General features: G+C 37.6%; 2 protein-coding genes across 7 annotated transcripts in view; one reads left to right on the top strand and one right to left on the bottom strand.

The window, feature by feature from the left end:
* The window catches only part of LOC139976154 (nephrocystin-4-like), a 55,912-nt gene extending 43,809 nt beyond the window's left edge, over window positions 1–12,103 (top strand). For all 4 annotated transcript variants that reach the window (XM_071984627.1, XM_071984626.1, XM_071984625.1 and 1 more), the window contains 6 exons: window positions 101–186; window positions 1,312–1,483; window positions 2,893–3,001; window positions 7,239–7,357; window positions 8,099–8,194; window positions 9,088–12,103. In XM_071984627.1, coding sequence (XP_071840728.1) covers window positions 101–186; window positions 1,312–1,483; window positions 2,893–3,001; window positions 7,239–7,357; window positions 8,099–8,194; window positions 9,088–9,231 — 726 coding nt within the window. In that variant the 3' untranslated portion in view covers window positions 9,232–12,103. The remainder of the gene's footprint in view (window positions 1–100; window positions 187–1,311; window positions 1,484–2,892; window positions 3,002–7,238; window positions 7,358–8,098; window positions 8,195–9,087) is intronic.
* A 4,174-nt stretch (window positions 12,104–16,277) lies between these two features.
* On the bottom strand, window positions 16,278–24,460 carry LOC139976153 (heparan sulfate glucosamine 3-O-sulfotransferase 1-like). Of its 3 annotated transcripts, none has more exons than XM_071984622.1 (2): window positions 23,679–24,460; window positions 16,278–19,723 (listed from the first exon to the last, which is right to left on the bottom strand). In XM_071984622.1, exon 2 carries the CDS (start codon window positions 19,495–19,497, stop codon window positions 18,409–18,411), a length of 1,089 nt encoding a protein of 362 aa, XP_071840723.1. In that variant the 5' UTR covers window positions 19,498–19,723; window positions 23,679–24,460; the 3' UTR covers window positions 16,278–18,408. The 3 variants fall into 3 exon arrangements, with proteins under 3 accessions (XP_071840723.1, XP_071840722.1, XP_071840724.1); XM_071984621.1 differs by having other exon boundaries at window positions 24,071–24,460; XM_071984623.1 differs by having other exon boundaries at window positions 16,278–19,719; window positions 24,071–24,460.
* Between the last annotated feature and the right edge of the window lie 1,192 nt (window positions 24,461–25,652).

Genomic DNA, 25,652 nt, shown 5'->3' with positions numbered 1-25,652 from the left:
AACTCCATGTTTCATTTCCCCAGAAAGTATTAATCAATGAGTATGTTGGTCTGTAAAAGCACATATTTAGAAAGTTTTTCTTTTCTATTTCTTTACTTAGCCTTCGAGTGAACCTCAAGATGTATTCATCAAGGTCGCATGTGGTCCTTCACCATCGGTCAAGAAGTTCTATGTCGTCATTTATCTGTAAGTTTCATGTTTTAATATAATTTATGTCATACATATTTTATTTTTTTTTGCCATCTTTTATTCAAACTTTGAATTCAATGTACAAATTTGTTTTTCCATTTTCGTAAATGAACAATAGCTATTTCTTAAATAGCGACCATAATTGTGAAAATTAAAGTGATCGATTTTTAACAAAGTATATTAGATTAATACGAATTTCGAAATATATAATCTGTAAACCTAAACATCAAAAAGAGAAGAACAACTAGAAAATGTTGCGTAAAGGTTATTGTAAGAAATTGGAGAGCGAGTTTCGCACTCATGAAGATATTTCTCCACCTGTAGTAAGAATTTAAACTTATTGAAGAATGCATTTGTATTTGGAATACCACTGTTCATGTTTTCCTGATAAATGTAATACTTCATATGAAAGAATAGGAAATGTAATACATATCTTACTTGTACAAGGAATAGGTTATGCAAACCCTCCTTCTGCTCTATCATCTCAGAAAAGTTCATATTTGATAAATATTTTGACACTTAATGAGATACTAAAAGCTCATAACCATTTATTTCATTAATTTTACTAGTCCAGTTTTTTATTTCAAATAAAGTATAAGTTGAGAATTTGATGATAGACTCCTATATTAAATAAATATTTTGACACTTAATGAGATAGTAAAAGCTCATAACCATTTATTTCATTACTTTTACTAGTCCAGTTATTTATTTCAAATAAATATAAACTATAAGTTGAGAATTTGATTATAGAGTCCTCAATTTCCACAATGACATCAAAGTTTCAACAAATTTTTAACATTTCTATCTCCATGATACAAATTGCTGTTAAAATGGGGTTTTGACCTAAATATGCAGAACTTTTCCAGTAATTCTATTAATTGATGAACTTTAGCAAATGGAGCATCCCTTAGAGGTAGATAGCGCTCTGAATATTTGCAAACTAGTAGTTTATGTTGACCTAGCACAATAATCTCTGAAGCCACATAAAGCCAATGTTTTGCAGTTAATGCTCATTGACAGTTGGGATTGGCTATTGATAAATGTGGTACTCTTGTCTTGCAAAAATTAACCGTTTATTTTAAAGATCACTTCATCTTATCTCTGTCCTGGTTTTATCTTCAGGGACCCGTTCATCTGCAAACCGGTTCAGATCTGGCAGTTTTACATCCACGCCCTCCACAGGATGGACGTCAGCTGCATGGAAGGACAAACGCAGAGTTTCTCTTTGATCTTGAAAGGAACGACAGCGTCCAGGCTCGTGAAATGCTTCTCCTCCCACCCGCAAGAGATGGCGGTAAGTCCGCTGCGTGCTGTTGATTTTATTCTTATGTTTTTGAAATATGGAGTTGGCAGGGATGAAGGAGAGAGGGAAAGAGTGTTTGGACACTCTTTTGCAGGTATGAGCTCTTTCCGCGAATTTTCCGGAATATCTTTTCTACCTCGGGGACAAAAACTATTATCCTAACACACTGTAGCATATGCAAACTGGAGCCTATGATTTTTTTTTTTTACCCCAGGCTCATCCATGCTTTTGGGTGGTTCAAAAAATATAGCATTTATAAAATTTGGAGCTGTTGGTGATCAAAATCCCATTTTCTTGTGACCCCGTATTAAGAATTGCTGGTGGCTACTCTCGGCCAATCTTTAAGTAAGTTTTCTGGTCAATCCTTGGACAAAAATCTGGATCTTCCCACAATTCGGTCAAAAAAGTTGGTCGCTAAGCAAGATTATTTATGGACGTTAGAGACATGGAATCCTAAAGGTGCCGTCGCTTATAAAATTGGGTTCCTTCTCAAAAGTGGTACTAGATTTGCTGCGGAAAAAGGTCAATCTCGACGTCAGATCAGAACGGCTTTGATGTGTGTGCAAATTGGAGTGGTTGGATGGGGCAAATTGCTCTTGAGAATGTTTTGCTACCGAGTTTATTACAACTTTATAATCTGGACTCATTTTATCTTTTGTGAGTACACCAGGATCTTTCACATATGATAGATAATCTGGATTTTTTGTCTTACAAAATTTGTAAGTATAACTGAACTCTCACATAGGATATGAAAATGGCCTCCCTTGGGAAATGTGGATGAGTGGTAACCTGGAGTCTTTAGATGGAAGCCTAGAAGGATCTTAAGAATTGTATACACGTCCCTTCAGCCGCTACAATATCCTTCTGTTCGTGGAGTTTCTGCTATGAGAAAATGATTTCTAAATGCACAACTTTACTCCCCGATTCTTTCAGCGATCTCAATAGTTTACATCATATCTTCCACCGAAGCGATACCATCACTCCAAAAATTAGTCACTTTTACTTTCTCTTTCAAGAGGAAATGTAATAACAATATTTTTATTTTCATATCCTTTACGAATTCAAACTAAAATTCTGTTTAACATAGAAACAGGAATCGAGAAAAAGTTTTCTTGAGTCCTTCAATAAATAGTGTAGGTTTATAAAGAAGGCCCATATGTGTGTTTGATGAACGAGCATAATCTAACAGGAACCAACAAAGATTCTATTCTCAATTTTCTGATAGTTTTACTTACCATAGAAGAATAAATTTGTTTTTTTGTTAAGTTTGGCATTTCCATCTCAAAAAGTTACCCAATCAAAGAAGTTTAGCCAACAACAATGAGTAAGGGTGATTTTTGTTATTTTTCTGTATTTATTTTGGGTTTTTTCCCATTTTTTTCTTCCATATTATCTTTCAGATGACTCCATCTGATCCTTTTATGTTGATGGCCAATGCAGTCCACGAGGTCCAAGTTTATGTTTCCCCTAAACAGAAGGGATGCAAAAACATGTACATCAATGTAGTCGGTATCCTTTAAAATGTACCTCAACATCACTGTTGGAACATTCTATTATATTCTGTATTATCATGTCATGCTTCAAAATGTACAGTACTGTACTGTACTGTAATGTACTGTACAATACTGTACAGTACTGTCCTGTACTATACTGTATAGTACAATACTGTACAGTATGGAACAGTACAGCTACAGTACTGTACTGTAATGTACCATACTGTACAGTATAGTACAATACTGTACTGTACAGTATGGTAAAGGACAGTACTGTACAGAACTGTACTGTACAGTTTTGCACTATACAGTATAGTACAGGACAGTACTGTACAGTACAGTGCTGTACTGTACAATAAGGTACAGCACTGTACAGTACTGTACAGTATAGTAGATTATGTACAGTTCTGTACAGTACAGTACATTACTGTACAGTATTGTACTGTACATTGCTGTACTGTACTATACAATAAGGTACAGCACTGTACAGTAATGTTCAGTAATGTACAGTATTGTACTATACAGTATAGTACAGTGCTCTACTGTACTGTACTGTACAATAAGGTACAGCACTGTACAGTACTGTACAATATAGTAGAATACTGTAATGTACAGTACTGACATTATGAGCATTATGAATATCTTGTGTTTATCAGATCAGTGTTTCTGATCCAATTCAACTTCTTATACCCAATATCAATCAATCAAAGAGCTTTTTGGTTCCTTGCTTTAGCAAAAGGAACCTATGCAGTCAGGTTGGCGTGTGTGTGTGTGTATGTATGTATGTATGTATGTGTGTGTGTGTGTGTGTCTGTGACACTTGCTTGGGTACGCTCTATCTCAATAAGGGAATGTTAGATTGAGGCCAAACTTGGACTATAGATCCGCCATATGGAGAAGGTGTGCCCTATTGTTTTTGGTGCCCACAAAGGTCACCAAAGGTCAGTTATGGTCCAAAAACCGAAAATATTAAAACTGCAATAACTCCCAGTGCCAATGTGCGACAAGATTGATATTTTGGGACAAGTTGTGAACTGGTTAGGGGAGCATTTTCAAACTTAACGGTCATGTGATCCGAGGTCACCAAAGGTCAATTAATGATAAAAAACTAGTATTTTTGCAATAACTTGAGAACGAAATGTCTGTTAGGGTTGGGAGTTGCCTCAATGTAATCCAATTGTCGACCCGCATCTGGGTGACCCTTGACCTCAATTTGACCTCTGGTGACCTTTTCGTGTTTTGGGGATTTTTACAGTTTCGATGCTATTTTCAGATGTCAAAGGTACCTTCTGATCATAAATGTCAATAGGTTGACCCCGTGTGACCTTTATGTGCGAAGTTATATGGGGTCAAAGTTTTTCGGTCAGAGTTAGGATGGTTGTACAGACTTTTCGTTTTGTTTTTTGGAATCAGGAGATTAAACTACATCTGAAACCAAGGTCAAAAGGTCAAAGGTCACATTAGAAAAAATGTGCTTATTTTGGGAGGAAACGAGCAAAAAAGAAAATGTTTGGTTTTGATGCTAGATTTGGATATCAAAGGTACCTTCCGATCAAAAATGTCAATTGGTTGACACCCGTGTGACCTTCGTGTGCGAAGTTATACGAGGTCAAAGTTAATTTTCAGACATTTAATGCAACAACTCCCAGTTCCAACGTGTGACATGGTTGATATTTTTGGACAAGTTGCAAATGGTATAGGGGAATATTTTCAAAGTTAACGGTCATGTGATCCGAGGTCACCAAAGGTCAATTAATGTCAAAAAACTAGTATTTTGGGGGTAGAAAATGGGCAAGGAAAAAAATGTTTGAATTTTTATAGTTTGATGCTCTAATTTAGGTCTCATCAATCAAAAATGTCAATAAGTTGACCCAAGGTGACCTTTGTATGTTAAGTTATATGAGGTCAAAGTTAATTTTCAGACATTTAGTGTAATAACTCCCAGTGCCAAGGTGTTACACAGTTGATATTTTGAGACAAGTTGCAAATGGTATAGGGGAATATTTTCAAACTTAACGGTCATGTGATCCGAGGTCACCAAAGGTCAATTAATGATAAAAAACTAGTATTTTTTGCGATAACTTGAGAACAAATTGTCCGTTAGGGTTGGGAGTTGCTTCAATGTAATCCAATTGTCGACCCGCATCTGGGTGACCCTTGACCTCAATTTGACCTCTGGTGACCTCTGGTGACCTTTTTAGTGTTTTAGGGATTTTTACAGTTTTGATGCTATTTTCAGATGTCAAAGGTACCTTCTGATCATAAATGTCAATGGGTTGACCCCCGTGTGACCTTCGTGTGCGAAGTTATATGAGGTCAAAGTTAATTTTCAGACATTTAATGCAATAACTCCCAGTTCCAAGGTGTGACAAGGTTGATATTTTTGGAGTAGTTGCAAATGGTATAGGGGAATAGTTTCAAACTTAACGGTCATGTGATACAAGGTCACCAAAGGTCAATTAATGATAAAAAACTAGTATTTTTGCGACAACTTGAGAACAAATTGTCCGTTAGGGTTGGGAGTTGCTTCAATGTAATCCAATTGTCGACCCGCATCTGGTTGACCCTTGACCTCAATTTGACCTCTGGTGACCTTTTCGTGTTTTGTGGATTTTACAGTGTTGATGCTATTTTCAGTTTTTAAATGTACCTTCTGATCATAAATGTCAATGGGTTGACCCCCATTTGACCTTCGTGTGCAGAGTTATTTGAGGTCAAAGTTAATTTTCACACATTTAATGCAATAACTCCCAGTGCCAAGGTGTGACAAGGTTGATTTTTTTGGACAAGTTGCAAATGGTATAGGGGAATATTTTCAAACTTAACGGTCATGTGATCCAAGGTCACCAAAGGTCAGCTAATGTTAAAAAAGTAGTATTATGGGGGAGAAAATGGGCAAAGAAAAAATGTTTGAATTTTTTACAGTCATGCTCTATTTAGGTCTCACCGATCAAAAATTTCAATTGGTTGACCTCCGGGTGACCTTTGTGTGTGAAGTTACATACAAGTTCAAAGTTAAGTTTTTGACATTTAATGCAATTAAATCTCAATGCCAAGGTGTGACATGGTTGATATTTTGGGACAAGTTGTGAATGGGGTGGTGGAACATTTTGAAACTTAAAGGTCATGTCATCTGAGGTCACCATTGTTATCATATCTGTTGACACGCTTGTACTGTAGGTCTCTTATATTTCTTACATATGCGACGCCATATTTAGATCTCAAAAGTGCCTTTTGATAAAAAATCCGGTCACATTTTGTGATCACAAAAGTGTTGGCTATAGTGTTGGTTACTTTATGGGAACATGTAGGACCACAATTACTTGGACTATTTGAGCCCAATCTTGCTCGATAATATTATGTGTATTGTCATATACCCCAAGCAAGGAACCACAGTGCCCTTGGGCTCTTGTTTTATTCTCCTCCCCTCCCCCCCCCCCCCTTTGCCCTGTGCCAGCATTTGATGAACTTACTCTTGCCCCAAATTTATTGTTTATGCACCATCCTCTCACCCCCCTGGGGCTTGGTGCAATGCCATGTTACTAGACACTGTTATAAGATAAATAACATCTGAATTATTCATTGTGAGTATAAACATGCTATTGGTCTTTAATATAGACTAGCGTTACAGTAATATTTTTATTAAAAACAATGATTGTGTTTTTTCTCTCAAACACAAAGCAAAGTGACGAGCAAACCAAATATTATTGTCAAGAAGGGAATTTGAAACATTGCATGTGAAGACAGAGGTTTTCTAGTTCGGAATGTTTATAAATTTTAAAAAACGATTTTAATTCGAAAGACAGGGAGTGTTACTACTAACTAGAGGAAATGAGTTTATAATGATGAACTCCATATTTTAGCCAAACAAACACATATTGGGATTTTAATAGGCATTTCTTAATCACAGAAGTTGGTGTTCTCTTGCATTTCATAATTTATTGGGAAGGGCAGAAGTTTGGGAGATGATAATTAACGAAGCTTCTCAAAATTTCATTAATTTTTTTTTAAATAGTATTCATATATGTGTTTTTCCACATAAAATGTTGCCAGAATCGTATCACTGCAGTCGGTGGATGCCATCTTACCCCCTTCCCCACCCCCATCCCCACCCCCTGTCTCATATCCTCTCTATGTCAGCACCACTGAATGTCTAGAATACACGTGTATCATTTTAAATCATGTTTTCTATTTAACAATAATATGATATTATCCCTGGCTGCATTCAGAATTCCTCAACATACAGCCCACAGATACAGATTATCACCAGCTGGTTCGTACCTGGCTGATAGCGGTCACATGTCGCGAACCGGTTATATCCAAAGGTTTCGAGCTCACTCTTCCCATCGGGGGAGGGAAAGGCTCTAACAAAGTAAGTTTATTTTTAACCACCACAATTTTTAAACTTTCAAAGACTTGTGTATCCCAAACCGTCTGTTTCCTTTTTACTATAATGTCCATTACCGCCAAAAGTATCAACTCACATTTTTTTCTTTTTCTTTTCTAATTGGTTTTGTACTGCCTCAGTTCATTTTATTCCAGGCGCGTAGCTAAGGGGGGGAGCGAAGGGGGCAGCCGCCCCCCCCTTGAGCATATTTTTAAAAAAAATTTTTAATGTTTTTATGATATCGCTAGTGTTTTCAAAAGAGAAAATGCTAAGATGCAACTTACAAGGCCTGGGAAGTGCCATTTCCAGCGAACTGGGAGGCATTTTCAGCCAAAATTTTCTTGTACGCTTCGCGCCAACCATGGTGGTGCTACGCTTAGATAGTTTGCAATGCCGAATCTACAGTTTCGCCCTTCCCTTGGCAAATTCCTGGCTACGCGCCTGTTTTTTTCTCTCCCTTTACCAACTCTATCCATAGAAGAAGTTTGAAAACTTTTTTTTGGGAGGGGGGGGGACACTCCATCATAATGGAAACATTTTACACTTTACTTAAAAAAAAATAAAGTACATAAAATGTATTACATCTTCAAGGTAATTCCACTTATCCCAAGAGGTGTAAACATCACATCATGATTTTATACTTGCAACCTGTTTTGTTTTACTATTAAATACATTTATAATTAAAATTTATATATATTGTTTGAATTTACTTTGTAATATTCACAGAAAATTTCTTACAAAAATCCGTATTCAACTCCTAAGACGTTCATCGTTAAGTGCAACCGTCCAGATTTGGTGCAATTCAAGGAAACCAAGTTAAAGGTGAGGATAATGAAACCCAAAAAATTCCAAAATAATCGCAAAGATGACAACATACTGTGAATCATGAAAAGAATGTTGTAGCTAACGAAACATATGTGTATACATAGAACGGAAACTGGTCCTACAAAAAAAGAAGTAAAAAAAAGTGCCAAGCTTTGTCGCATGTATATTTAATAATTATGATTTCTGCAAACAAATAAAGAACACAGGGTTTCCCATGAACCTTGCATTTCGAAAAATTATTCGAACCATTTTGTGGCATAGTTGGTCAACAAAATGAAGTAAAAATATATAATTAGAGAATGCAATTAATACCACAGTATCTCTTTAATACTTTACCACCTCCTATGGCACCTTTTTCTGACCCCACATAATTTTACATATTTTTTTTTTTTATTTTTTTTATCATAAATTATACATCCTTGCTGGAAATCTTATTTAAGTTGTAAATAGCAGCTGTGAAGCTGAAATAGTAAGGTGAAAACTGTATTATAAAACCAAGTTTTAAAAGAAATAAATGAGAGGAAAATCTCTCATCTAAGATTATTTGCAAATGCCAAGATTGATACGTTGAATGAAACTAGGTGTGATGTTTAGTCACACTTCATGGACCTCTCAACACCTTGTGACTGGCAAACCGTAGAAAATGAATAATGAATACGAACCAGCCCCAAATAAAGGGTTTGGAAATCTTAGTCGGTGAATTTCAAATTTTAAGATTTGTCATATCTGTGGGGGTCACTTGTTGCAGTCCCATTCTAGCCCCAAATTGTATAGCTTAATTTTTTTTATATAAAATGTTTTTTTTTAATTTCTCAGCTTTCTTGTTAGTTGTGAGTGTTTGAAACGAAAACTTCTTTAACGTGACGTTATATTATGGGTTTTTTATATAGATGGATGGAGGAGAAACAACTAATCTAGGGATGAGGTTTGCTCCCTGCCAGTACATGGGTAGTATTGATATATATATATTTATAAATGATGAAATGGACAAGAACGAAGAAACATTCCTGGTGAGAGCTACCTACAAGCCTTGAGCCTGGGCTATAGAAATCCCCCCAGATTTGTTGGGAGTATATCTATATATTTATTACCAATAGGATGGACAAGAATGAAGCAACATTCCTTGTGAGAGCTACCTACAAAAGCCTTGAGCCTGGGCTATAGAAATCCCCCCAGATTTGTTGGGAGTATATCTATATATTTATTAACAATTGGATGGACAAGTATGGAGCAACTTTACTATGAGAGCTACCTACAAGCCTTGAGCATCGGCTATGGAAATCCCTCCAGCACGTAGGAAGTATATATCTATATATTTATTAACAAAAGGATGGACAAGAATGAAGCAACTTTCCAAGTGAGAGCTACCTACAAGCCTTGAACATCGGCTATGGAAATCCATCGAGTGCATGGGGAGTATTATCTGTATATTTATTAATAATAGGATGGACAAGAATGAAGCAACGTTCCTGGTTAGAGCTACCTACAAGCCTTGAACATCGGCTATTGAAATCCCTCCAGCTTTGTTGGGAGTATTATCTGTATATTTATTAATAATAGGATGGACAAGAATGAAGCAACGTTCCCTACCTACAAGCCTTGAACATCGGCTATGGAAATCCCTCCAGCTTTGTTGGGAGTATTATCTGTATATTTATTAATAATAGGATGGACAAGAATGAAGCAACGTTCCCTACCTACAAGCCTTGAACATCGGCTATGGAAATCCATCGAGTGCATGGGGAGTATTATCTGTATATTTATTAATAATAGGATGGACAAGAATGAAGCAACGTTCCTGGTTAGAGCTACCTACAAGCCTTGAACATCTGCTATTGAAATCCCTCCAGCATGAAGGGAGTATTATCTATATATTTATTAATGAGGAGATGGATAAGAATGAAGCAACTCTCCTCGTCAGAACTACCTACAAGCCTTGAACATCTGCTGTGGAGATTCTATTTACATTGGCTACTGCTAAGGAAATAGTAAACTTTGAAATGATATCCGTTTTTTGAACATCCGATACAGCCATCCTAGTTAAATAGGATACAGCTCAGGAAATGGTAACTTTCAAAGGATATCATTTTTATAAACAAGAATTCTTAGAACAGAAATTATTAAAAGGCTGCGAGTGGAGAGGATAATATATGTCACTTTGCTTTAGATATATATATATATATATATATATATATATATATATATATTTATTTATCTTGTGCGAAGCTCAAAATATGATGGGCAGAGATAGAGTGTGTGCTATGCTATTCAAACCTAAAATCTTAATGTCCCTGAATTAATACCAATGGAGCACGGTTTAGAAACATAAACCAGCTTTGTTAATTCGATGTATGAGTGAAAATGGAAGTAACATTAGTGCAATTCTGTCTTTTGAAAATGATGAGATTGCTTCCATGGTTAGGGTTGAAAAGTGACTGTAAATTAAGAACAGAATATGACCAAGCTCATATCAGATTTATTCTATTTTGTATATGGGAAAGATGAAACAGCATCATCTAGTCTGTTGAATGTTTTTATAAGTTCAGAATAAAACATTACCTAGCTTCATGCCAGATGCTTATTTAATGTATTGTTGTTTGGATTGCTCTTAAAGTTCTAAATAAATTGATATAATTTTGTCCAAAGGAATTCTACATTTGTATATCAACAAGCCAAAGATAGCACATTAATTATTTTGTGAATGGATTTTTATGGGTTGGAGGAACGCCAATTCGGGGGGAGAGGGGGGGGGTTAGAGGGCAGTTCTTACACCTTGAGTACAATCAATAGTGCCCTTTTTTACATCCATGTATCTTTAATTTAGGGGTAGTGGGGCAATGTTACCATGACGATAATCATACCTTGACACAGTTGCTATGGAAACAAAGCAGTACTGTACAGTTGCTATGGATACAAAGCCATACTGCCTGGTGAGGATATCACAGCTATAACAGTATTACAGTTATTGTACCCATACAAGTCAGTATTTACTATGTATTTTAATAATACCATTTCACCTTGAAAGAATGAAAACCTTGAAAATACTTATTTTGCATGAATAAGTCGGGGGGGGGGGGTGGTCTGTGTTAGAGTGTAAGTGAGAGGCGCAACCTTTTGCATAAGCCTACCATATTGTCTTGTGTCTGGGTGGGGCAGGAGAGGGTAGAGGTTATGGATAAACTGTATATTCTAAGATCGGCCAATGTTTAAAGTGCTCATCTTGTTGGGATCTGCAGACTCTTTGGTGCTACCGCCCTCACTCCATTAGAATACAACACTGGAATAGTTATTGCTCTTCTTACGCAGATTTTTCACAGCAGTCAAATGTCATCGGTGATTGCCGAGCGGTCAAAGTCTGCAAACATTGCTGTTCATGATAAAATCTCTATTAGTGAATCTTTGATTAAATTTCACACTTATTAGATATAGGACCACCTCACTTGGTGTATCAAATAAATTTATAGTCTCTTCGTGAAGGTCAAACATCATTCAAGGTCCAGTTCTGAAAACCTTGTTTATCATGGTGACTCTTAGAAGTGAAGCTTGGATGAACCAAATTCATTACGTGGTATTTAGTGAATCCACAGTGGTGAGTGCAGAAACCCTGCTGTTTTTGTAAAGGTCAAAAGTCATTTGAGGGCAACAGAGGCCAAGGTCTGAAACCTTGTTAATGCAACGACTTCATAATGTACAAAAAATATTATCAATAGTTGTGTAAGTCAAAGGTCATTTCAGGTCATTAGAGGTTGTCGAGTTCAAAGGTCATTTGTGATAATATCTATCTGTCTGTCTGTTGGTGTGCATGTTTTTATGTAAGTAAGTATATAGTTTGTTTATATTTTACGTTTGAAATTGTACCAGGCAGATTTATTGGACTTTTTTTTAAATACATTTACAGATAAATCAGTACATAGTTACAGTGTTATTATTGCTTTCTAGTCACTTCGCCCAACAACCATTTCGCCCAACTGCCATTTCGCCCAACCTTACCATTTCGCCCAACCAGCCTGGTCATGGCAAAATGCGAAATGGCCTGCCTGTGCCTGCTTCCTTACTATTTCTTTGCCCCTGACAATGGAACGAACATTCTATCCAGGACAGGTTGGTTTCTTTCAACCTCCAGCTCGCATTTACTCTTCTCGGCGGATTTTGGGAGACTTGGAATTTGCGTACATAACGTGACTATAGGTCTTGTTGTAACAAGCTGCATAAAATATATGGTAATAAATTCAAGTTCAATTTATTTCTGTGATCATACAAATTTTCATATAATTTTTTTTTATTTTAATATTTTTTTATTTATTATTAGAAATTATTTTTTCTTATTTTTTTTTCTTTCTTTTTTTTGCTCAAAGTTGATCTACATACACTTAAGACAGGATGAAACAATTAAGTTTGATTTGACAACTTACTGATCGGAATCTGACTCAGCACAGGATATGACAAATCACACTTAATAGCACAGAAAAAACAAATTGAGATCGTTTGATAATGATGAAGAAATGTATCGAAACATCATTTCTACATGTTCTACAATGTACTTCATACATTAATCTATTGACTGTACTAAGCGATGTATTCTCACTATTTAGCGACTGTGGGGGGATCCCGGACAGCGGGTTTGGTTCGGCCTGGGCAAGGAGCGGTGTATGCATGCAGAAGATCAGTGTTCAGCAGTGCCTGTGAAGGTACCATGCCCGTGTGCAACTAACAACAACCACAATATTCACAGCGACCTGTACACTTTCAGGCTAACTTCTATGTGTCGTTTTTTTTTACATTCCTGTAAAAACGATCAAAACATTTATACGGAAGCGTAGAAGGGACATTGCATTGACGCGTTACCAACTTGACAAAACGACAATTATCTGCAAATTGACGAGTTGATGAGATGGTAACGTGACAAAAATCAGAAAATTGACGTTTTGACGAGATGATGGATCTCGTCAATGCAACAATTTTCTGCAAATTGACGAGTTGCACAGTTACTACCATCTCGACAAGATGACAAAATTCAGAAAATTGACGTTTTGACGAGATAACGGATCTCGTCAATGCATCAATTTTCTGAATTTTGTCATCTTGTCGAGATGGTATACGTAGTAAGTGTGCAACTCGTCAATTTGCAGAAAATTGATGCATTGACGAGATCCGTTAACTCGTCAAAACGTCAATTTTCTGAATTTTGTCATCTTGTCGAGATGGTAGTAACTGTGCAACTCGTCAATTTGCAGAAAATTGTTGCATTGACGAGATCCGTTATCTCGTCAAAACGTCAATTTTCTGAATTTTGTCACGTTACCATCTCGACAACTCGTCAATTTGCAGAAAATTGTCGTTTTGTCAAGTTGGTAACTCGTCAATGCAATGTCCCTTCTACGCTTCCGTACATTTAAAATGTTATCAGGAGAAATCACGATGAAGGAGGGATTTCGCTTGTCAAAACAAAGGCTAACTCGAAAACGAATGCAGCCTTTGTTAAAGTTTTTGAACCGTCATATTTGGTAGGCCTACGTGAATTCCTTCACTGAATACAATGAAGGTATTGTATTTGATGCCAGGGCGAAACTGACTGATTTTGAGATGAGCAGCGGTCACAGTCTGATCATATGAACGCAATGAATCCAAAAGCACAAATTCTTGGTGGTTCAACATTCGCGAGTAAAAAGATGTAGGGCACTGCTATTCTTTGATTGAAGCGAAGAGCGTTTGAAATCAATAGTGTACTCTGGAACCCTTGTGAACATATTGTAACCCGAAAAATCAGCATAACTTGAGTGACGTATGTCCCTGCTATGTGCCTTGGCTACCAACCCACCCCTTCACTCCCTTTCCCATTCCAACGCCATCCCTTCCCTCCCATGATTGTTACAAGAAAGTTTTCAAATTTTATCGTATCGTACTTATTTAAAAACATCAGCAGCTAGTACCAGGCCTGACCAGACTCGGGATCATCATAGTGGTTACAGTTCGGCGGGGTCAGTAAGGGTACGGGGAGGTATGGGATAAACTAGGTTAATGTACTTACAATTTTGTGGTAATACACTTTCTAGGAGAAATGAAGGGGCCTAGGCGGTAGGGGCGGTAGCGGTGATGCCCGACCCTTGTATATAACACACCTACACACAATCTTGTTTTCGGGTACAACCGATGTATTACATTTCCCTTTATTCTAACCCTTTGTCTGGACAACCGAGATGACTATTCAATGTTCGACAACTGGTGACATGAATTTCTTTTGTCCCATGTCACCAAGTTGTGCGGCCTATAGACATGCCCACATACACACCCACCCACACTCAATGTCAGACAGACAGGCAGACTACCAGCAGTTATCATAGACTGAACCGATTTCTTTCCTGCTAGGACAGAAATGTCAAAACATATATATATATCTTTTCGCTCTGTAGAACACGATCACAGAGAGACACACAAACACACACAGTTGAAGGATACCAGCAAGATGCGTAAAACCTGATATAATTATTATAATCAAATTTTAATTATTAAATCCTGTCTAAAACAGTCCAGCTAACATCTGCCGGATTCTCTTATAAGAACAGACATAAATAATGTATAAAGAATGTGTTAACTCTGAGTCATCATTGGAAGGCACTAAATTAATCAACCATAACTTCATGATGGATATAGCCTTTTATCTCTATGGCATATCATTGTATAGTTTCATGGTCACTGCCACCCTACGTAACGTACTGTGATTTCCTTCCGTATGAGCAAAGTGGAAATCGCAAAACACAAGAGTTGCGACGGCGCTATACGCAGACAAAATAATCACATGATTAACTAACCGTGACTGATTAAATACGTGGTAAACTTTGTGGCGTATTGTTATGTTATTTCAGGTCTTACGAAACTACGAGATAATGGTTCGGAATTGTTCATACCGTTAGTACGAGTGCTTTGAAGCATCACATGAGAGGACAGTATAGAGTGATATATTAACATTGGAAAATAAGTCCCAATTGGCTGCCCAAATGAGTGTGACATATCAGAACAAATTTATGAAAAGAAAAGCATTCCTCAACATGAAAATATTTGTCACTAGATGAAGATTAATGGGCATGTAACGAATGATTTATTTAGGTTTCAACAATTCGTCGCCCAGACACCTTTGGTATATATGCATAGTATTAACCACATAAATTTCGAAAATGTCAAAATTTTACTGCATTATTGGATATGAAAAGTGATTATTCCAGCGGTACTGTTTGGACATTTTAGCATGAAATAACATCGAAAAACATTATTGATCAAAATCCAATAAATAAATAAAAAGATGCAATCAATTCATCAATATTACAATCTTTGGTTGTAAACGTTATATGATGGAATGTCCCAATAATATTTTAAAATTGGTTACGTGCGAGTTTACAACGATTCTGAAGATCTCAGAGAAAAAAACTGGAATCTTCAGGACCAAAATATTACAAACATAATTCATTTATTTCATTAAAATGAGGAAGGATAAAACTTCATCGGATATAGCAGCACACATCTTGTTTCCAATTAAAATTAATGACGGTAACAAAGTCTGTACAAACATATGCTTATTTCTATTATTCCATTATTGCACTTTTTGTAATCGATTAACCGCCACTGTATAAATACCGATTACCGATTCAAAACTTCACTTACTGATACTCGTCTACCTGAATTACATCATGACCAAGCAGCCATTACGATCGAAGTCCCTGCACGGTTAAAATGTTCTTTTAGGTAATTCTACTTTTAATTAAAACAAATTAATATTCAAAAGTTACTAATTAACAGGAAAGGTACCAACAGTTATAAAGAATGGCGATTACTAATAGCCGGGTTTCCTTCATTATAATATGGTAATGAGATGTGATAAACCTTTATTCACCGTTGAGCTGTTGTCGATTATTCGATTAACCGAAAGTCGAATAAAATATAGCGACAATATAACAGGTAATATTATGGACATGCCCCTACAAGTTGCTTGTTGAAATTAAATAAATAAGTACAGTTTTGTCTTGTAAGCTTTTACAGCTCCAGTTATAGTTTGGAAATTGCGTCATAATTGCTTTACTACAGACGATTGTTTTGTTTTTTTTTGGGGGGGGGGCGGGGCAGGAGCTATATCAAGTACAAACCATGAAAATATCTGTCTGTAAATATCAGTTTCTCTTCATGATCCAAAATAAGGTGAGTTTTCTTTTGAAAATCACGTCGGACATTTTCTAGGAACTATATCTATATAACAAGATTACAAATCGTCAAGTTAACACGATCTGAATTATAATTTAATAACTAAATTATGGTCACGGAGAAGCTTGCAAGAAATCAACATTTACATTCGATTATCAAATTGACTCGTTTTCATAAATATCATATCCAAAATACAAAATTCAAAAGATTTCACAATCGTGGAAGTTTTTTTTTTCTCCTCCTTTTTTAAAAACGTCACTTGGGCGCTTGTGTTATAATTTGAATTTAAAAACTGAACCAAGCAAGCTAAGGATGTGCATTGCCATGGGAACTAATTGTCGAATAACATTGGAAATTATATCAAATTTCAACTCAATCGTTGCTTTATTTCATTATAAACACTAATCGAAACCGTATACATGATGATTACTATAGGTTGTCAGCACAGTGTGGATTTCATTAATTTTAAAATCACTATTATATCAGTCTCCATTTAAAGAGCAGCCGTCACCATAGCAACGAGCTAGGTTCATTTTGGGCGCACAATAAACGAACGATCAATGCATATACACAATGGCATATCTTCTGCGATTCATAAACTACATGATATAGCGCAACTGTTCAAAAGGCACTTCTGACAACTGTTTAACAGAAATCGTAAAAAATAAATCGCATATATTCGAAAAGTTACCACACAGTCTGGGTGTGTGTAAGGCCACTTGGACTTATGCTCTTTTCCCGATGTTTTGAAATTTTAAGATAAAAACTAATTAAAAATATAGTGTTTGAATATTAACCTTGCCTAGTACACATATATCGCTTTTTTCTCTATGAGCCGTTGCCTATATGATAAGGTGGATGCAGGCATATCCTCTCTGATGTGGCACCCCACCCCTAACCTACCAAATTCGTTCCTCCTCCCAAATTCCCAATCCCCTAATAATTCAACCCCACGGAACACCCTCAATCCCGCGATAAGCCAAACCCACCAGCTTGAATGACGTCATCATAGCCATTAAGTTGACGATGTTCTTTACTCTTCTTGATCGCTCATTAGACTCGTATCATTGAACCAATGAAAAACGGTGACAGTTTGCGATGCATGCACAGTCTTCGGAAGACATGAAGTATATAGGGCTATAAGCAAGCATTCCGCAAACGCATTTCACATTTTTAATGAGAAACGGCAAGACAATAAAAGAATATTGGCCATGACGTCATCGCAAGAACAATCCTCATTAATGATTCTTTTCTTTTTCGTCAATTCCATCGTAATGAAGTTTTTTCCTACAACCGTAGTTAAAGTGTTAGGACCAGGAGAAATGATCGCTATACGTTTCTAATCAAGTCAGCATTTAAGTCTTATAGATTCAAAGAACATCTGATGAGCTCTTTTGGTGGTCAGAAAGGCGTTATTAACCTTCATTGTACTGCGCACAAACATAATCTTCCTCCTTTTGTTGACCATTGTGTCGCTATTGGTAATGAATCCCAGTGGTTCAGGAGGAAGATGACAGTCTCCTAATAAAAGACTTAAATGCTGACTTGAATAGAAACGTAGCGAGCTACGGGTTGGAGCTATTTTAATCCCCACTTATTTTCTATTGCTGGTTTGTACTAATCATTCCTAGTTTACAAATTCACTCATGCTTATCACTATTGTCGTCTTCGGATGTATTAGCCCTTGTATTTAATTGATCTTGTACAATTGCCTGACGATGGAGTGGTGACCACTCCGAAATATAGCAGTATGTCGTTGTTAAAGATATTCGCTTGTTTATCTTATATATATATATATATATATATATATATATATATATATATATATATTCACGGCCGTATACTTTCGGCAAGAGTTAAACATTACCGCAACTACCGGCATACACAACTCACATCATCTTCAATGGAAAAACGTACTTAGCTATGATTTAAGTTTTATTGCGACTATATGATCCCGCCACTTTCAGGCGGCAGTGCCTCATATACCATACGCACCCACTTCCATATGTCAACACTTATCGTCATAAGACTGGTACGAGGAATAGCTTTTGAAGTTTATCGTTGTACGGTCGATAAAAGTCCCGTAATTTCTCAAGTTTCGTCATGTTTTGCCTCGTCAAAAAATTATCCCGAGAAAAGCAATATGAATCGAATTTAAAGTTGTTCCTGATACAGATGACATTTTGGAATGGATCTCGAAAAATCTTCGACGAAAAATATGACGGCACTTTGAGAAAAGTCTCCAACTTGGTTAGGACTTTCTCGGTCTCGTTAAATAGTCTTCCTTCGCCGAGCATGAAAAACGCACTCGGAGGTAAGTGTTGATACCATTCATAGAAGAAATTCACATAAATTCCATTTTTGATATACTTTAACGATGAATTATTTTCGAATATTTCGGCTAGAGTCAAATCATGCTGCTCGTCGTTTCGGATGAACGGATTATCCAGATCCTCTGCCCTCACCTCCATGTCGCTTAGCAACTCGAATTCATCGTGTCTTACGTCTTTAATCTCTCTCAATGCCCTCTCCACGGGATCGCAGAACAGGACAATGATTTTCGTCGTATTCGAGAGATCCGATTTGATTCTAGCGGGCGCCTCATGATCCGTGAAATATGACGGGCTAGCATCAACCGTCAGCTGGTCCTCTATTGAATACCCTACCTGGCTTTGATACCATTGTGTACCCAAATCGTAGAACTCGTTGAAATACGATACATCAGTGGTCAATTTCGGGAAAGCGAGGTAAGGATGGTGACGTAATAATGACGTCAGAACATCCGTCCGACAATACTTGACACCGGCGATCAGCACATTCGGTAAACGTTGCTCGCATCCTCTCTCTTCGAGTAACTGAGCGGGGAACAAATCCTGGGAAAATGGATCGTCATTGTTGTAACAAGTAAAATTTCGTTTTCTCTTATCGTGGAAGTTGCCTTCAAAGAGCCGGTGATAGAATGCGGTGTCGTCGTCGGCGTCATCGCTAAATAAAGCCTCTTCGAGGACTGACGTAAAAAACCAAACACCGACTACGAAAATGACGAATATTTCCAAAGTATGCCTACGACTTTTAAACATGGAGAATGAGCTTATTTGTATAAGAGCCATGTCTGCCCAAGTATTGCCGTCTGCATTCTGACAACAAATGTACTCGTAGAAAGAAAAGCAACAATGAGAACACAAAACGTCAGTAACTCAATACCCGCACCATTGCGATCATATTTCAGCTTACACTATATCAATTCCAGCTAGTATCTGACATATTATAATACTCTCTCACGGTAAAATCTCAATGATTTACACAACGTAAGGTCACCGTTTCAGAGACGTCTATCTGGAAAGAAGGAAAGCAAAAGATAAAAGAGTTATATATACAATTGCTGTCAAACCCATCAAGAGAATATTGTTTTCAAGGTCATCCTGAGGTCATACTGTGAAGAGATGCAGGCAGGCACTTACAGTGGTCAGGGAACACTTAAACCATGTGCGAGTACCAAACCTTTAAACTTTGATTGCAAGACGTTCCCGCAACTTTCTATACATGCATGGTAACGATATTATGCGGGCCCTTTTTGGACAAACATGATAATTAAGGCCCCTTATCATGTTGCCATTACGTTGTCCATATTCATTTTGAATGTAGTAAAGTATACTTATGTTCTGGTATACTATATTGAGGTGTATAACTGGATGTGGCCACTGTAACTACAGTTCGACTGCCCCTCCCCCCCCTACACACACAACCCCCGGCACTGCCCCGGGAAGAAAAAACTTATAGCGAGTATTGTCAGTTCGCAGTTTAAACACGAGTACAATAGCAAGAGTAGGCCTACGAGTAAAAGTAGTATTCCCATTGGTGTGGGTACAAATACGAGTACGAAGCAGGTACACACTCCACGGTTATTATTTATGTATTCGTTGCGAACGAATGGAACTCCCTAGATTTCCTCAAGTAAGTGAAAGTTGAATATAATTGAATGATCGACATTTCCCCTGACCTCATAGGGCAAAATATCTAATTTGATTCAGTTATAACCTCTGATCACCTCTGTCATCAACTCGTTTCCCGCATTTTATATGCGTACAGTTAACGTCGGTAATTTATCTAGACATGACGTCATTCCCCCTGTCTTTAGACCATTTTTGAAGACAACCTGTACATACTACATATATACCAAGTTCACATTGTTAGTATGTTACGGTTGCATATATGTCACACCGCAATCGATTGCTCCTACCGAGTTGACACACACGCAAGGAGTCTGAATCTCTTGTTCATTAAAACAACACCGTGGATTAATATTGATATGCAGTAAGAGAACGATAGGACCTCTACTATGTATTGATGCGGTATATTCGTGATAGGATAGGGTGTAGGGCTCTTTAAAAACAATTTGCAAACAGCTTGCGCATTTGCATGAGGAAAAAATCGACAGAGAAAGTCAATCATAACAGTTTCGATTGCAGGCAAATTTTATTTCTATTCCTTGTTATTATTTCTTCACCAATCACCAACAGACTGTATCGTTTTAAATACAGCTAAATATCACTTCCACAAATATACTCAATCTACCTTAAACTAATCTGAATATTAATTGAGAGAATCTGTACTAGTCAGAAGGCTTCTAGAAACAGGTAATAATTTTCTGAGAGCTAGTTAATCTTCGTATAGCCTATGGAGATGCCAGACTGAAAGGTCTCCTTCTGCTAATTCCAGTATACAATCTCTTTACTGATGTATTTAAGCGTTATACAAAAGGTAGGCTATTCTCGTAGGCGTCACACTGATTGAATATAAACCAAAGAAAGGGGGAAATGACGACCGCAGGCCAAGTATTAGTGGTCCAAACATACATCGAAACAAAAGTTAAGTGCCATATATATATATAGGCTCCCTAAAGGTCCTTCTTAAGAAAAGACACCCGAGATCATGGAACCCATAGCTGTACACGAAATTGACGAAAACTAAACTACTTAACTGATCCACTATCAAGTACCTGGCAGTTCCCTTGAATCGAGATTTTGACTATATTAGTGATCATCGTCAAATGTGTATCACGTGTCCCTTAGAAAAAAGAACAGGTTTACTACTTTAACATGATCTTACCCAAAATGCCCCCCCCCCCCCCGTTAAAAGGTAATCCGTAATATCGTGATACTGCGCAAGACGGATACATCGTACGTAATGAACACATCGACGCAATGGCACTCTTTACCTGCTCGGCTGTCATGAACTTGATACTGATACTCGTCGACACCCATATATGGCCCCGCACATTCAACGACTGGTGAGCGCACACCGTGAACGACCATTTTTTGTGTATACATGCAGACACATCGTGCCAGACTGGCACGGGACCTGGCAGTCCTCACCACCACCCCCCCCCCTGACCCCCACCCACACACACATCCACGCACACATGTGACACAAGTTCATACATGCAGTCCACGCATACATACTCGTATACATACATGTACCCTTACATCCTTACATACACATACATAAAGTAGCAGTGTACGTATAGTGAACGTGTTTGGCAGTTTCGTATATAGGCTTATTCAATTGTACTTGTGCGTTCACAGAAAAGATTAACTCATCTGTTCTATACCTTTCCAATGAGCACCGTTCTATCATCGAGAGGGAGGATCTATATGTGTGTATAGTTTAATGGACATTCCTGTCGCAGACAATGTTGCTCTTATACGGAAAACAGAAACTATTCCAAACCGTGTTGCTTAAAAGCCCATATTGATATATTGTCCCTATAGCTCAAGATGGTCGATCGAATGAAAGCTATTTTGACTGGCTAACTTGACTCCATTCTTCCATGTAATGGACTACAGTAGGTGGTATATGATATCACTGAACGGTAAACGTTCTTTAGAAAGGCTTTACTAATATAATCTTTTTCCTGATATAATTTGTTCTTAATTTATCCTTGAAACCTGTGTATTTGATACATTTGGAACCTTTGCGTGGCCTCTTATGTTTCTGTGTTGAGAATTTCATCAAAATGAACTTCTTATTTTTTTTGATAGAAAATTTATTTTCCTCGGTAAACAGGTGAGTTAAATTGTATAAGAAACTTGAACAAACACATTTTCAGCTGCATTGTATAGTGATGACATCATTCATTCATCTGTTGCCACATCGGATACCATATACCTTTACCATATATACAAAATGCTATGAGGTTGTGATTTTGACCGAGATAGATGCAGACAACTTTTAAGCATTCTCGGCCTTGGCTAAGGTTATGTGTAGTATCTGTTCTCTTTCGAGGGGCATCGTGATACACACCTGACGATGATCACATGAGTTACAGTCTCGATGCAAGGGGACTGGGGTTGAGAGCGGATCAGTCGTTTGGTTGTTTGTTTTTCGTGCCCAGGTTCTTTCCTGGGTGACTTTTCTTAAAAAAGTACTTTTCAGCATTTTTTAGTAAGCAATCAATCACTGCCAACGGAATACCACTTTAATTGGATGCATATATATAAATGGTTACGGTATATACATATATATATATATATATTGCAACTATTTTTTGCAACTATGAGCCTACCTATATCAATTTGTTTAAAATGGCAATTTGTTTCACCGCCCCCCTCGACCGACAGACGTACCATTCTCTCTGGCTAGCCTATTTTGACCTTTGAAAATGAGCCTGGGATGTCTACGGATACACCACCAGCCCCCCCCCCCTTCCCTCCACCTTCACCGCGTACTGGCCTGTCATGCAAAACAAGTATTCTCCCTGTTTTCACCTGATACGCAAATAATTGGCCAATGTCAACCCGGGGTCTATATATACGCAAACGCCTTATAGATCGCCAATGTAACTTGATTCACATATAAACCATTCTGTTGGGTACACAATAGTACACTACGGTAGCCTATGACATGCTACCATTCACGATAAAATTATCTGCTTATCAAACTTTTGCGAAGAACCCGTCATCGGGTACCATGCTAGCTATAAGTTAGTCTTGAAACTACCCCGAGCTAACTAGGCTAACTAACTAGAACTACTGTACTAACTAGGCTATACTCCGGGCATATATGTACATATCATATATACTTACACGCTGTACGAGGATATAGATATACCACCATGTTATTATAACACGAACCAAAGGGGATTGTTGAATGTTATACAGTAACTCCACAGTAAGCGTTTCCTTTCATCATTCACAGATATATTGTGCAGGTATACAAACTACAAATACCTCATTAGGCCTATATAGTTTGCTGTCAAACGTCATACTGTATTCAGTGTAATAAAGCCTACCATCTTCCCGAGTCGTCGGATCTTCCTGCAGGGGTGATCAATTTGGCATTTTATCTTAAATACAAGCAGCTGCGTCTCCGTAATTATATCCCGACTTCTAGAGGACCTCAGTAATCAGCTTTAGAAGAGATTCTCGTGCCGACAAGCCCGGTCAAATGATCAGTATCAGTGCTCTACACGTGAACTCTTACAGCAGGAATCCCGAGGTTTTGCTCACACAAGTCCGTGTGAAGACACACAAGAGACCTTTTGACAACGGCGGTAAACCAAACTCCATGCAGTCCCATGTCCGTTCTAGTCTCCTAAGAAATTGTAAACCGGTTCCACACTTAAAAGAAATTCATGGTTTCAAAGAAGCCTACACATGTAAACAAATGGACTATTTCACTTACCTATATTTCCAGTAATATATACTTCTATCCTGTGACACGCACGCAAGGTATTTCTGCGTTATATGATCGATGGTAGAGATACGTAGTTTGGTCTATCTGTACATCAATATGAGTTGGTATGCGTTATGACCGTTGTTGAGTGATCATGTCAATATACAACCATAGACAAATTATTATCCCTGCTGAGTTTATATACGCTCGACTTATCGATCGATTTTTTACATGCATGGCGATAACAGCTGCTGCGATTTGCTCTAAATAAGGTAATAAAAAAAAACGATATATTTTAATGAATCAGTGTCCAACTGTGGTTCGAAAATGGTGTATGCTCTTGGATAACATGACAAGGTGAAATCTAGGCTATCTGGAAAATGGCATGTAGTGGGCGGAAGTGTTACGTTACTTGGGTACTATAGCCGAGTTGTGTCCCATACAAAATGATGCCTTTATAGTACGCAGTAATCAATCATCAAGGCTAAATTCGTTGACAGCTCTGTGGGTTAACTGCATTTATCATGCTGACTCAAACAAGGATCTCATAATTATAACATCTCAGATATTTGCAAGTCATGGGCGTCGCCGGATGATTTGAAAGACGAGGTCAAGAAGAATGATCCCTATATTTGCAGTGGAGAGAGAGGAACTACCCTACTAGAGAAATTATGTTTGCAGTCTTCATTTTTTTAGCCTAATATGAAAATTCTGTCCCATATTTTCCCGGCCCCTGCATATTTCTCCTGGGTTTCTTAATGACCATGGGTCCATGGCTTTCGCCCCCCCCCCCTCCTTTGTAGGACCTGGGTATACTCTAGGGTGAACTCATCAACATTAAAAAAACGGTGATCAATGTTCTAAAGTTGATATTTACCTTAAAAAATTCCCCTGTTACATCCCTGGCCCTCTATTCCAATTCCACCCCTCCCCCGGCATACTTCTTTTTTGTTACCCCTCCCCCACCACCGCCCTTATCTGTGCCACCATCACAAGTTGGAGGAACGGAATATTGTGCCCCTCCCTAAGGTGTTGCTCCTCGTTAAGTTATCGGTGCCAATTCAGAATTCCTGGCTAATGGGCCCTCCTTCAGGCTCCCTCACGGGCACACACACACAGGCACACACACACAAACTAACGAGGGTTACTATACAAACATCGCCGACGCCCATGAATGTTCCTAGTCAACATAATAGAGCTTAAATAATCAGTTGACATATAATACGGCTCGCTTTTTATATTGTTTCCTGAATATAATTTCTTTTTGGATATGACAGTGCATTTTAGGACGGAAACTTAGCTGTGATTTATTTCCGCTTAAATCACCAAATCATCATCATTAGATAGATTTTCTGGAATCATATATTTTAGAGTATGTGTTGTCGGATATTCTGGATTTATATTTAGTTTCGGTTCAAGTTTTAATTCCTTATTCAAGGATGACTTTAGGTACAACATTAATGTTCGATATGTTCTAGAGACCATTAAAAACCACTGCTGTCAGTCTAGGTGGTATTTCTATAGTGCTTGTATTTGTGAGGGGGGGGTGGGAGGGGGACTGATCCTTCAAACAACGGAGGCTCTTCAATTG

This window comes from Apostichopus japonicus, chromosome 11, assembly GCF_037975245.1.
Source record: "Apostichopus japonicus isolate 1M-3 chromosome 11, ASM3797524v1, whole genome shotgun sequence".
NCBI classification, from domain to species: domain Eukaryota; kingdom Metazoa; phylum Echinodermata; class Holothuroidea; order Aspidochirotida; family Stichopodidae; genus Apostichopus; species Apostichopus japonicus.
Note: the sequence above shows the minus strand (reverse complement) of the source record. Positions and strands in the feature narration are given on the sequence as shown.